We start from the raw sequence: 13,433 nt of genomic DNA on the forward strand, positions 1-13,433 counted from the left end.
TTCAAACTGTAACCAGTGCCTTTCAACCTGGTTCAGGTTCAGACAACCTACCAGGGTATTTACGAACAGCACAGGAATGAAATCATCCACATGTATTGATCACATATTTACAAATGCTGCAGAAATCTGCTCTAATGCAGTATCCGCATCCATCGGATGTAGGGATCATAATATGGTAGCCATATCTAGGAAAGACAGAGTTCCAAAGGCTGGCCTAATATAGTGTATAACAGATCATACAAGAGGTTTTGTAGAGATTCCTATGTTGCAGATGTAAATAATATTTTCTGGTCTGTTGTGTGTAATGAGGAGCAACCAGACGCTGCACTTGACGCATTTATGAAATTGCTTTTTCCAGGTACTAATAAGCATGCACCCATTTAAGAAAATTACTGTTAAATCCCTGTGGATTGATGATGAATTGAAAAATGGTATGCTTGAGAGGGACGAGGCGAAAATAAGTCTGGCTACACAGCTGATCGTCAAACGTACTGTAAATTGAGAAATAATGTGACTAAACAAAAAGAAGACGCTGTACTATGAAACAATGATATAAAGAATGATCGTAAAAAGCTTTGGAACACCTTCAATGAAATTTGGGCAAAAAGGCGAACTCTGCTCCGTCCTTCATTGAATCAGCAGACTCATTCGTCACAAAACCCACTGATATTGCCAACTACTTGAATTATTTTTTGATTGGCAAGATTAGGAAACTTAGGCATGACATGCCAACAACAACACTCTAAACCTACCCTGTCAATTGTTATCTGAGGATGATAATGGACTATATTGCCACTCCTATTTGCCATCTCTTCAATCTAAGCCTACAGGAAAAATGTTTTTCTATGTCTCACAGCAAGATATTTACGAGCAATTTAGAGCAGACCGAAATGGCTTGTCAACTTGAGCTAGCTAAGTAGCTAGCTAACATTAGCCAGCTAGCTAGCTAGGTTAACTAAGAAAACATGCAGTAATTCAACATTGACAAGCAGTAAAGATACTTATACTGAACAAAAATATAAACGCAATGTAAAGTGAAATAAGATTGCCAAAATTTTCCATATGCACAAAACAAGTATTTCTCAACTTTTGTGCACGTCGCTGTTAGTGAGCATTACTCCTTTGCCTAGCTAATCCCTCCATCTGACAGGTGTGGCATATCAAGAAGCTGATTAAACAGCTTGATCATTACACGGGTGTGCCTTGTGCTGGGGTCAATAAAATGCCACTCTGAAATGTGCAGTTTTGTCACACAACACAATGCCACATACAGTGCATTCGGAAAGTATTCAGACATCTTTACTTTTTCCACATTTTGTTACATTACAGCCTTATTCTAAAATTGATGAGGAAAAAAATTAATGTAATACATTTTAGACTAAGGCTGTAACGTAACAATGTGGAAAAGTCAAGGGGTCTGAATACTTATGTAAATAAGGTATTTCTGTTTATTTTTAATACATTTGCAAAAAATTCTAAACCTGTTTTTGCTTTGTCATTATTTGTCACTATACACAATACCCCATAATGACAAAGCAAAAACAGGTTTTTAGAAATGTTTGCAAATGTATTAAAAATAAACAAATACCTTATTTACATAAGTATTCAGACCCTTTGCTATGGGACTCGAAATTGAGCTCAGGTGCATCCTGTTTCCATTGATCATCCTTGAGATGTTTCTACAACTTAATAATAATAATATGCCATTTAGCAGACGCTTTTATCCAAAGCGACTTACAGTCGTGTGTGCATACATTTTTGTGTATGGGTGGTCCCGGGGATCGAACCCACTACCTTGGCGTTACAAGCGCCGTGCTCTACCAGCTGAGCTACAGAGGACCACAACTTGATTGGAGTCCACCTGTGGTAAATTCAATTGATTGGACATGATTTGGAAAGGCACACACCTGTCTATATAAGGTCCCACAATTGACAGCGCATGTCAGGGCAAAAACCAAGTCATGAGGTTGAAGGAACTGTCTGTAGAGTGCAGAGACAGGATTGTGTCGAGGCACAGATCTGCAGCATTGAAGGTCCCAAAGAATTGAAGGTCCCCCACATTGAAGGTCCCCCACAGTGGCCTCCATCATTCTTAAATGGAAGAAGTTTGGAACCACCAAGACTCGTCCTAGAGCTGCCGCCCGGCCAAACTGGACAATCTGGGGAGAAGGGCCTTGGTCAGGGAGGTAACCAAGAACCCAATGGTCACTCTGATCGACCTCCAGAGTTCCTCTGTGGAGATGGGAGAACCTTCCAGAAGGATAACCATCTCTGCAACGCTCCACCAATCAGGCCTTTATGGTAGAGTGGCCAGACGGAATCCACTCCACAGTAAAAGGCACATGACAGCCCGCTTGGAGTTTGCCAAAAGGCACCTAAAGGACTCTCAGACCATGAGAAACAAGGTTTTCTGGTCTGATGAAATCAAGATTGAACTCTTTGGCCTAAATGCCAAGCGTCACGTCTGGAGGAAACCTGGCACCATCCCTACGGTGAAGCATGGTGGTGGCAGCATCATGCTGTGGGGATGTTTTTCAGTGGCAGGGAATGGGAGACTAGGCAGGATCGAGGGAAAGATGAATGGAGCAAAGTACAAAGAGATCCTTGATGAAAATCTGCTTGAGAGTGCTCAGGACCTCAGACTGGGGAGAAGGTTCACCTTCCAACAGGACAACGACCCTAAGCAGACAGCCAACACAATGCAGGAGTGGCTTCGGAACGAGTCTCTGAATGTCCCTGAGTGGCCCAGCCAGAGCCAGGACTTGAACCTGATCTAACATCTCTGGAGAGACCTGAAAATAGCTGTGCAACGACGCTCCCCATCCATCCTGAGCTTGAGAGAATCTGCAGAGAAGAATTGGAGAAACTCCCCAAATACAGGTGTGCCAAGCTTGTAGCGTCATACCCAAGAAGACGCGAGGCTGTAATTGCTGCCAAAGGTTCTTCAACAAAGTACTAAGTAAAGGTTCTGAATACTTATGTAAATGTTATATTTCTGTTTTTTTATAAACGTGCAAAAATGTCTAAACCTGTTTTTGCTTTGTCATTATGGGGTATTGTGTGTTTATTGATGAGGAGGAAAAAACTATTTAATCAATTGTAGAATAAGTCTGTTACAAAATGTGGAAAAAGTCTGAATACTTTCTGAATGCACTGCATGTTTTGAGGGAGCGTGCAATTGGCATGCTGACTGCAGGAATGTCCTCCAGAGAATATAATGTTCATTTCTCTACCATTCATTTTAGAGAATTTAGCAGTACGTCCAACCGGCCTCACAACCGCAGACAACGTGTAACCACGCCAACCCACCACATCTGGCTTTTTCACCTGCGGGATCGTCTGAGACCAGCCACCCGGACAGCTGATGAAACTGAGTTTGCACAACCGAAGAATTTCTGCACAAAGTGTCAGAAACCGTATCAGTTAAGCTCATCTATGTGCTTGACGGCTTCACAAGGGTCTTTACCTGACTGCGGTTCGGCATCGTAACCGACTTCAGTGGGAAAATGCTCACCTTTGGTGGCCACTGGCACGCTGGAGAAGTGTGGTTTTTACGGATGAATCCCGGTTTCAACTGTACCGAGCAGATTGCAGTGGGCATTGTGTGGGCGAGCGGTTTGCTGATGTCAACGTTGTGAACAGTATGCAACATGGTGGTGCTGGTGTTATGGTATGGGCAGGCATAAGCTACGGACAATGAATGCAAATAGATTGTCGAGCCATTCATCCGCTGTCATCACCTCATGTTTCAGCATGATAATGCACAGCCCCATGTCGCAAGGATCTGTAAACAATTCCTGGAGGCTGAAAAATGTCCCAGTTCTTCCTTGGCCTGCATACTCAGATATGTCACCCATTGAGCATGTTTGGGATGCTCGGGATCGAGATGTATGACAGCGTGTTCCAGTTCCCGCCAATATCCAGCAACTTCGCACAGCCATTGAAGAGGAGTGGGACAACATTCCACAGGCCACAATCAACAGCCTGAGCAACTCTATGCGAAGGAGATGTCACACTGCATGAGACAAATGGTGGTCACACCAGATAATGACTGGTTTTCTGATCCACGCCCCTACCTCTTTTTTTAAGGTATCTGTGACCAACAAATGCTTATCTGTATTCCCAGTCATGTGAAATCCATAGATTAGGGCCTAATGAATTTATTCCAATTGACTGATTTCCTTATATGAACTGTAACTCAGTAAAGTCTTTGAAATTGTTGCATGTTGCGTTTTATATTTTTGTTCAGTGTATAAACCAATCAAGGTAGCCGCTGAAAATATTCTTCCACTTCAAGAAGTAATTTACTAAAATAGTCTGAGCGTCATGTGTCTCACCCGACAGCATGAGGTTGGCGCCTGAAACGGATTATTTGAATCTACAGTAGGCATAAGCTGTAACTGTAAAGAAATACAGTATGTTAGGTACATTTTTACAGCAGGCTTCCAATTAGTTTACAGTATTTTTTTCAGCTTTTTACCCATAATACAGTGCAATCTACAGCATTCATGCTGTGAAACAGTTACTGTTGAAATTACAGGAAAGTCTTAGTGTAGGTGAGTTACTAAACTTTCTAGAGCAGCTAGGTTAGCTACTGAACATACTAGGACAGCTAGGTGAGTTACTGAACCTACCAAGACAATTAGGTGAGTTACTGAACCTACTAGGACAGCTAGGTGAGTTACTGAACCTACCAAGACAATTAGGTGAGTTACTGAACCTACTAGGACAGCTAGGTGAGAGAGACTTGTTAAAGGCTAAAGGACGAAAAATACCGGAGTTTGGACGCAAGTACAGCCTACTACCGCTTGCTAACACTACCTAGCAATCAAATATCTATATAATACCCCGATACGTTACTGTATCAATTTTATTCCCCATCACTATCTAGCAGATGAGGGATGAGGACCCATACGGCCAGTTGCAGTTACGTTGGGCTCTGAAAACTGGCCTATGGCGGGACTGTGGGAGAGGGAGGGAGGGAGGGAGAGAAAAGTTATTAAGTGTTTTTGTCCATCTCCCTTTCAAACAGGTGGCTGTGTCCTTATCCTCAGTAGGAATTTTGTCCAGTATGCTTGCTTTGCATTATTTGGAATCCTTGCTTTACAGGTAAGTCTAAACTTGTTTTTCTTAATCGTATATGGCCTGAATACAGTGGAAGATTAAGCATAAAGAAACCATGCGTGATACTATATTCTGTTTATAATAATCTTCATAGCTAATTAAATACCTAAGGGAAACCAGAGTCTCACTAAATCTTCTTACCATTTCAGACTATTGCCTACAGCATTTTATGGGATCTTAAATTCTTGATGAGGTGAGTCCTTTGTTTGTCTTTTTCATTTGAACCAATGAGAGCCAAGTTAGTGATCATAAGTCTTTAAACATTCCTTCCGTGAAGCACAGATCAGAGGCACACCCCTCAGCGAATGATAAATCTCTCAGTGCAAAACTGCAAATACACTGATGAACTATTTCTCTCTCTCTGCCTCATCCTTTCCCTCTCCAGGAACCTGGCCCTGGGCGGGGGGCTCCTGCTGTTGCTAGCCGAGTCGCGCGGGGAGGGGAAGAGCATGTTTGCTGGGGTGCCGTCCATGGGAGAGCACTCGCCCAAGCAGTACATGCAGCTGGGAGGACGGGTTCTCCTGGTGCTCATGTTCATGACCCTGCTGCACTTTGACCCCAGCTTAATCTCTGTGAGTTCTGAGCTCTAGCAGACTTGGGTTCAAATCGCATTTGTTCTCTACTTTTGATTAAGCATTTGATCGAGCCTGCCCGGATAAGGGTGTTTTTTTGTTCTTTTGGGACTATTCCATTGGTTTCATTGCGAGCTCAATCAACCACCTCATGTATTTGAAAAAACATTTGATACTATTTGAACCCAGGTCTAACCTGTCTGTCAGGCAGTCAGCTTGCGGCTGGCTGCACAGATGCATACCATTTAGTGTAGTTGAGGTGTATTGGCGCTGAAATGCATCTTTACATCATAATTCAAGAGATGGGTACAGGGGATGTAGTGTAGGTACATATTGTCACATAGTACTACAACTGTTATACATGAAAAACATTTGGAGAGTGTTATCATATCCAGTGCATTTTACAAAAGTCAATAGGGATTCAGGCACATAGTCTTTGTCCCAAATGGCACCGCATTCCCTATATATTGAAATACTTTTGACTAGGGGGGCCCTGGTCAATAGTAGTGCACTATATAAGGTAAAGGGTGCCATTTGGGACGCAGCCATATCAACACGCTTCTGTAATCCTAGCACGAGTTGGAATGAACACTGACTGCTGTCCTTACTGTATACCTACCCCTCATTTTAGATTCTGCAGAACCTGGTGGGCACAGCTCTGATTGTGCTGGTGGCAATCGGCTTCAAGACCAAGCTGGCTGCCCTCACCCTGGTGCTGTGGCTGTTTGCAGTCAACGTATACTTCAATGCCTTCTGGACGGTGCCCACCTACAAGCCCATGCACGACTTCCTCAAGTATGATTTCTTCCAGACCATGTCGGTGATCGGTGGGCTGCTGCTGATTGTTGCACTGGGGCCTGGCGGGGTGTCCATGGACGAGAAGAAGAAGTTGTGGTGAGACTCGACCCAAGTTACCAGGAACGGGACCCCCCCCCCCATGGCCTAAGCAGTACGCACCTCCTCCCTCCCCTCAGCACTGTTTCATTCTCCATCTGTCGCACTCCCTCTCACTAACTTCTCCGGGACTGTCCTCCACAGGCACTTTTACAAATGTTTTGCAGTCTTTATTTTGCTACTGTAGCTCGTCGTGACATGGCCATCGCTCGATTTGGGGATATCCAAGACATCGCTTTTTTTATATATCTTTTTGTTTAGTGACCAATTTTCTAGGTATTGTCTTTTAACGGTGTATTTGTACCATTTATATACTGTAATTGTTTCATGCTTCATTTGCTATTTTTTTTGTGCATCTTTTGTCTATGCTTTCGATAATGCCAGCCCCTAACCAAAGACACAAGCCACTGTTTTAGAGGACACGTTTTACACTATTGTGTATAAATTATGGTGATTTGCTTTTGTGCTGATTTGAGAATAGATACATTACTATATTTATGGTCAGGTTTTTTCTATGAGGGGGCAAATACAGTACTTTCTATCAAATATTTTAGGTTAGGAAGGGATAAAAAAGAGTACTATTGGCAAGTCACAATTTGAAAGTTAAATGAAAAAGCATGATAGCTGCTTTTTTTTGTATTTGTCTTAGTTATTCTATTTGTGTGCCTATTCAAATGCCTTGTAGACTCCCATGAACACCTCAGGCCTATCCATCTCATGTACAGACATTTTCACATGAGGGGATTTCTATTCTGTTCTTTATTTTGTTACAAGTATAATGATTCCTCATTGCCTGTTAAACTATTCCATATGACAAATGTGAGTGCTGTCAGTTGAGTCCAACGTTTACAATTGGTTAATTATAGTATTCTATGTCATCCAGCACAACAGGGCAATTTAGCTTTATCATTGGTCTCACTGTGTTCTTCCATTTTTAAAAAATAATGATTTTCTATTGTTTTTGTTTATAAATCATAAACAAAAGAATAAACTGTGTTTATTATGGCTAAATGTGTAGATTGGCTGTGTTTCCGTGCAATTCTTTTCCACCATGAATCTCAAGGCTCCCATGATAACAGGAAATAATTGACATTTTGAGGGCAATCTAAAAGTATGATTTTTCACTGCCCTCAAACTCATGACTGCTAGATATTCCACTATTCAGTTTCATGATAGGTGAATTGAACATCTTGTTAGTTGAATCAAATATTTCAAATGCACTATAAAGACCTGAGTTGATAACCGCATACATGTTACATTTTTATTCTAGTTCAAACCATAATCTTTTTTTAAATGTGTAGCTCAACTGTTATAATCTTTTAGTTGTGCCATCTAGTGGATAAATCTGAGAAGTTAGGGCCACAGTGGTTTTATTGGCATAACTGAGTAGCCTGAGTCCTCCCACTGACTCAATACTAGCAATCAGCAGTTCCTGTCAACGCGGACCATGAGGGGGCATCAGTCTAGGTCGGTGACCTCCTCCCAGGCTCAGTCTCTTTGTCATCACCTTTCAAGAAGGAGTCCGTTTTGTGGTCCAGTAGCGTACACAAGGCTGCTTCACCATGATCGACTGACCTGACGACGTCACCTTTTCTGAACTGACAGCTTCTCTTGGCACCAGGCAGTTGAGGCGGGCGTTGTGTGGCCTGTTGAACTCCACTATAGCAATGCCGTGCCATACCAGCCCTTGTGCTGAAACAGAGGGCTAAACAGGTTGACTGCTGGAGCTGAGCGAAAGGGTTTCGGCAGGAGCTCCCATAGGGCCGCATTCCCCACCCAGAAGCTGAGGGGCTGCCTTTCACCCAGGTAATACTACAGCATGTCGTGGAACCTCTCCACCAAGTAGGCCCAGTCCTGGGGCTCACCGCGCACCTGCAGCAGGTGTAACAGTACCGTCTTCAGGTGGTAGGAGCTCAGGAAGATGACCACCCAAGTGGCGAAGGGAGATAAGATAATGTCTTTATTATCCCCATGGGGTCATTATCTTGGTTGCGGCTCTACATAAAAAGACAGACAAAGGACATATACAGGTAGAAAGTGCAGTTCTTGAGCAATCAATACACTTTATACACAACAGAACACTGACAACTACTATGTTCGCTGTAAGTCAGGAGCCTTGCTACTGCTGGGACAAAGGATCGTTCTGCCCTGTAACGTCTCCCCTAGCGGAATAGCTCAAACTTCTGATAAAGAGAATGTCTGAGGTCCATCATTTCTTTGCCAGCTTTTGGGAAGGCTCTTATATCATAAATGACCTCCAGACCTGTCTGCTTGAACCCTAGCACCTTACTAGCAGAGCTAACAATTTTTCTTAACATATTTCTCTGAGACAGTATTTCCGTACCAGCAGATGATACAATATGTTAAGACACTTTCAATGAATGACTTGTAAAACAGTGACAATAGAACACGATCAACATTAAAAAGTATAGTCTTTGCTGTGCTTGCTTATAAATCTGTTCAGTGCATTCTCCCCACTGTAGCTTGTGGTCAAGTACAACACAAGTATTTATACTCCTCCACTACCTCTGTCTTGTCCCTTGTCAGTGGGGAAGGTGTTAAATTTTTCCTGAAGTCTATCCCTCTTTGGTCTTTTTTGTGTTGAGCACTAACTTCAAAAAGTCCTCCAAGACTGGCCCGTGCTTCTCATCCTGGAGGAGACTGACCAGTGCTGAGCCTGTGTCCTCTGCAAACTTTACCAGGTGTCTACCAGGATAGGAGCTTTTACAAGATGTACAACAGTGGAGAAAGCACACAGCCTTGAGGAGATCCCATGCTAGTGGCGCGCTTGTTCGACATCCACTGTCCCACCTTGACCTGCTGTGTCCTATTGCTAAGGAAATCAAGGATCCACAGCACCAAGCCTCCATCCAATGAGAAATTGTCTATCAGCCTCTGGGCCAAGGTGGAGGGCTGGATAGCAGCCGGTATAGAAAGGACAGGATCTCCAGGCACAGTGTGTGACGTTGCACAGGAAGAAGTCCTCGCCAGTACTCCGCTTCGGGCCACCACGCACATGTCTGAGTCGGGCACGCGCACAGCCGGCACTACGTTGATGTGCAGGGCCACTCTCGGCCCCAAAAGCTGAACTTCACTCCCACCCTGAACACCCAGGCCCGTCGGAGTGCCGCCCCCAGCCAGCTGAGCAGCCGCACAGGCTCCATATACTGGTTGAGCATCAGGCACTCCTCCAGCATATAGTAGACCCTCCTTGATCCGCTGCACCTGCATGCGCTCCACGAAGTCTGAGAGCAGGCTCAAGCTGGTCTCGGAGCATTTCATATTATTCAGTACGTAAATCCAAGACACTCAATTTAGGATGATATGTTATGTTTCGTATGGTATGTATTAATTTGTGGATGTCCATCACCTATTTCATATATGTTACGAATGACAATTCGTATTATATGTTACGACTTTTCTAAACGTACAATATGTTACGAATTCTAGCTGACTGGCTAACGTTAGCTAGGCTACGGGTTAGGGTTAAGTTTAGGAATTTGGTTAAAGGGATACGGTTAGGGTTGGGGGAAGGGTTAGCTAAAAGGGTTAGGGTTAGCTAACATGCTAAGTAGATGCAAAGTAGATAAAAAGTAGTAAGTAGTTGAACAATTTCTAAAAGGCTAAAGTTGTCCATGACGAGCTTCGAACTTACAACTTTGGGTTGCTAGACATTTACGTTATATGCCCACCCATCCACCCATGCCTTAAGTAGCTGTCTTAACCATACCAAACATAACACATACTAATTTGAGCGTTGAGAATTTAGGTTTATTATGTTATGTCTAGTCTATGAGACTAGGCTGGGGAGCTGGCCTCGGTCTAGGTGGGTATAATGTCTGCAGAAACCAACAGGGGAGTTCATGATAACGATGACATCATTCACAGGTACCTGGTCCCCCCAGCTGATACCCCAGCCCTCAAACATACCACCCACACCCCTCCCCTGCAGTACTACCTGGCAAAAGCTTCCGAAAGTCTGCACCCTATTGAGCAATGAGTCAATCAACCCAGTGACCATTACATTAGTTATTTGGAGGGTCTCTTCGCCCTTTATACGTCTGGGTTGCAAAGAAATCCTGGATCTCTAAATGAGACAATTCCTCATCTTGCTCTACATCAGTCTCTGACCATCCCACAGGGAGCCCAGCTGCATTTGATTCTTGGAAAAAATGATATTTCACTTTCCGTTTCATCCATTTCTATCTCTTTTTCCTCCTTCTCGTCCATTGCTTTCCACTTCCGCTTTTTTTCTTCTTCTCAGAGCACATGAAATCATACTCTAGAATCCCAATGCCGCATACAAGCAACCACTCCCAAGGTCCCTCATTCACCAGAGCTGCGATCCATCCTCCTATCAGCAAGAGGGAAGACAAGTGGCGAGAACGCATCCTATACGTGCAAGATGAAACTGTCTCTAAATAGTACTGTACATGTTTTATTATTCCATGCCTCACCATTAATTTAATTATTGTCAAATATTAACAAAGGGCTTTCCATTCGGTTATGATATTAACATTAAGTCATCATTATTATTATTGCAACCAACCATTTTTTGGTACAGTTATATTGTTTACAAACAAGCTTATATTTTACATTGCATCCTATTCTAACTCTTTTAATCAATGGCATCAACATATTGCAAAACCAATTAACCGACTAATCAACAGACTTGCAAAACCAAAGAATAAATATGTACAAAAGCCACAGATTTGGAAAAACAGTATCTTCTACTATGTCAAAATTGTGCATGGTATGTACATTTAGTATAGTTTTTTCAACCAATCCTGTGCATTTTTGTTGAAAATTGAAAATATTGAAACTACTGAAAACTGAAACAAACAAATGGATCAATCCCGCTTTTCAAGCCTGCAGAAGGCGTGTGGTGGTGGCATGGTAAACCCGGCTCTACTATGGTCATGCTTGAGGTGGTCTCCCACAGCTCTGCGTATGTCATGTTCTGTGGCCTTGCAGATTTCTTGACTGCCGCAGCAACACAAAAATAAACCCATTTAGTTATATTATATAAAACACTCAAAGTAATGGATATGGAGCATCTATGGCCTCGGATACACCCGGCACTTAAATGAGACTTCTGTCATCCGATCACTCCAAGCTGCATTAGGTCTGGATGCACGAAAGTCACATTGTGCTTGCATTAGGTTCAGATCTGCCAGGATGGGCATTGTGTTCAGAATTTGACATAGTCAGGCCACCGAATATGCATAAACAATGTAAAGAGATGGGTGAATGAGTGGGGAAAAGTAAACTCAGCAAAAAAAGAAACGTCCCTTTTTCAGGACCCTGTCTTTCAAAGATAATTCGTAAAAATCCAAATAACTTCACAGATCTTCATTGTAAAGGGTTTAAACACTGTTTCCCATGCTTATTCAATGAACCATAAACAATTAATGAACATGCACCTGTGGAACGGTCGTTAAGACACTAACAGCTTACAGACGGTAGGCAATTAAGGTCACAGTTATGAAAACTTAGGACACTAAAGAGGCCTTTCTACTGACTCTCAAAAACACCAAAAGAAAGATGCCCAGGGTCCCTGCTCATCTGCGTGAACGTGCCTTAGGCATGCTGCAAGGAGACATGAGGACTGCAGATGTGGCCAGGGCAATAAATAGCAATGTCCGTACTGTCAGACGCCTAAGACAGAGCTACAGGGAGACAGGACGGACAGCTGATCGTCCTCGCAGTGGCAGACCACGTGTAACAACACCTGCACAGGATCGGTACATCCAAACATCACACCTGCGGGACAGGTACAGGATGGCAACAACAACTGCCCGAGTTACACCAGGAACGCACAATCCCTTCATCTCAACGCTGTGTGTTACAGGGAAGACATCCTCCTCCCTCATGTGGTACCCTTCCTGCAGGCTCATCCTGATATGACTCTCCAGTATGACAATGCCACCAGCCATACTGCTCGTTCTGTGCGTGATTTCCTGCAAGACAGGAATGTCAGTGTTCTGCCATTGCCAGTGAAGAGCCCGGATCTCAATCCCATTGAGCACATCTGGGACCTGTTGGATCGGAGGGTGAGGGCTAGGGCCATTCCCCCCAGAAATGTCCGGGAACTTGCAGGTGCCTTAGTGGAAGAGTGGGGTAACATCTCACAGCAAGAACTGGCTAATCTGGTGCAGTCCATGAGGAGGAAATGCACTGCAGTACTTAATGCAGCTGGTGGCCACACCAGATACTGACTGTTACTTTTGATTTTGACCCCCCCTTTGTTCAGGGACACATTATTCCATTTATGTTAGTCACATGTCTGTGGAACCTGTTCAGTTTATGTCTCAGTTGTTGATTCTTGTTATGTTCATACAAATATTTACACGTTAGGTTTGCTGAAAATAAACGCAGTTGACAGTGAGGACGTTTCTTTTTTTGCTGAGTTTACATTCTACACAAATTACTTTCATAATAACAGAACAAATCTGTGTGACTGAGGGGAAATAAACTTTCATACAGCCAAAAGGGTCGAGAAATCACCTGAATATCGGTGGCCAATTTGCACTAAAGTAAATGAACATACACTACATGATCAAAAGTGTGTGGACACCTGCTCGTCGAACACCTCATTCCAAAATCATGGGCATTAATTTGGACTTGGTCCCCCCTTTGCTGCTATAACAGCCTCCACTCTTCTGGGAAGGCTTTCCACTAGATGTTGGAATATTGCTGCGGGGACTTGCTTCCATTCAGCCACAAGAGCATTAGTCAGGTCGGGCACTGATGTCAGGAGATTAGGCCTGGCTCGCAGTCTGCGTTCCAATTCATCCCAAAGGTGTTCAATTGGGTTGAGGTCAGGGCTCTGTGCAGGACAGT

General features: G+C 43.4%; 1 protein-coding gene across 5 annotated transcripts in view; it reads left to right on the plus strand.

Annotated features, from left to right (window-relative positions):
• LOC121584579 (surfeit locus protein 4) overlaps positions 1 to 7,607 on the plus strand; it is a 30,605-nt gene extending 22,998 nt beyond the window's left edge. For 2 of the 5 annotated variants that reach the window (XM_041900539.2, XM_041900540.2), the window contains 4 exons: positions 5,033 to 5,109; positions 5,274 to 5,317; positions 5,510 to 5,696; positions 6,328 to 7,607. In XM_041900539.2, the coding sequence (XP_041756473.1) occupies positions 5,033 to 5,109; positions 5,274 to 5,317; positions 5,510 to 5,696; positions 6,328 to 6,594 (575 nt within the window). In that variant the 3' untranslated portion in view covers positions 6,595 to 7,607. Of the gene's footprint in view, positions 1 to 4,608; positions 4,617 to 4,658; positions 4,677 to 4,716; positions 4,737 to 5,032; positions 5,110 to 5,273; positions 5,318 to 5,509; positions 5,697 to 6,327 lie in introns of those variants that run through there. The other 3 variants (XM_041900542.2, XM_041900541.2, XM_045225643.1) reach the window with 3 other exon arrangements.
• The last annotated feature ends 5,826 nt before the right edge of the window (positions 7,608 to 13,433 follow it).

This window comes from Coregonus clupeaformis, chromosome 16, assembly GCF_020615455.1.
Source record: "Coregonus clupeaformis isolate EN_2021a chromosome 16, ASM2061545v1, whole genome shotgun sequence".
Taxonomy (NCBI): Eukaryota; Metazoa; Chordata; class Actinopteri; order Salmoniformes; family Salmonidae; genus Coregonus; species Coregonus clupeaformis.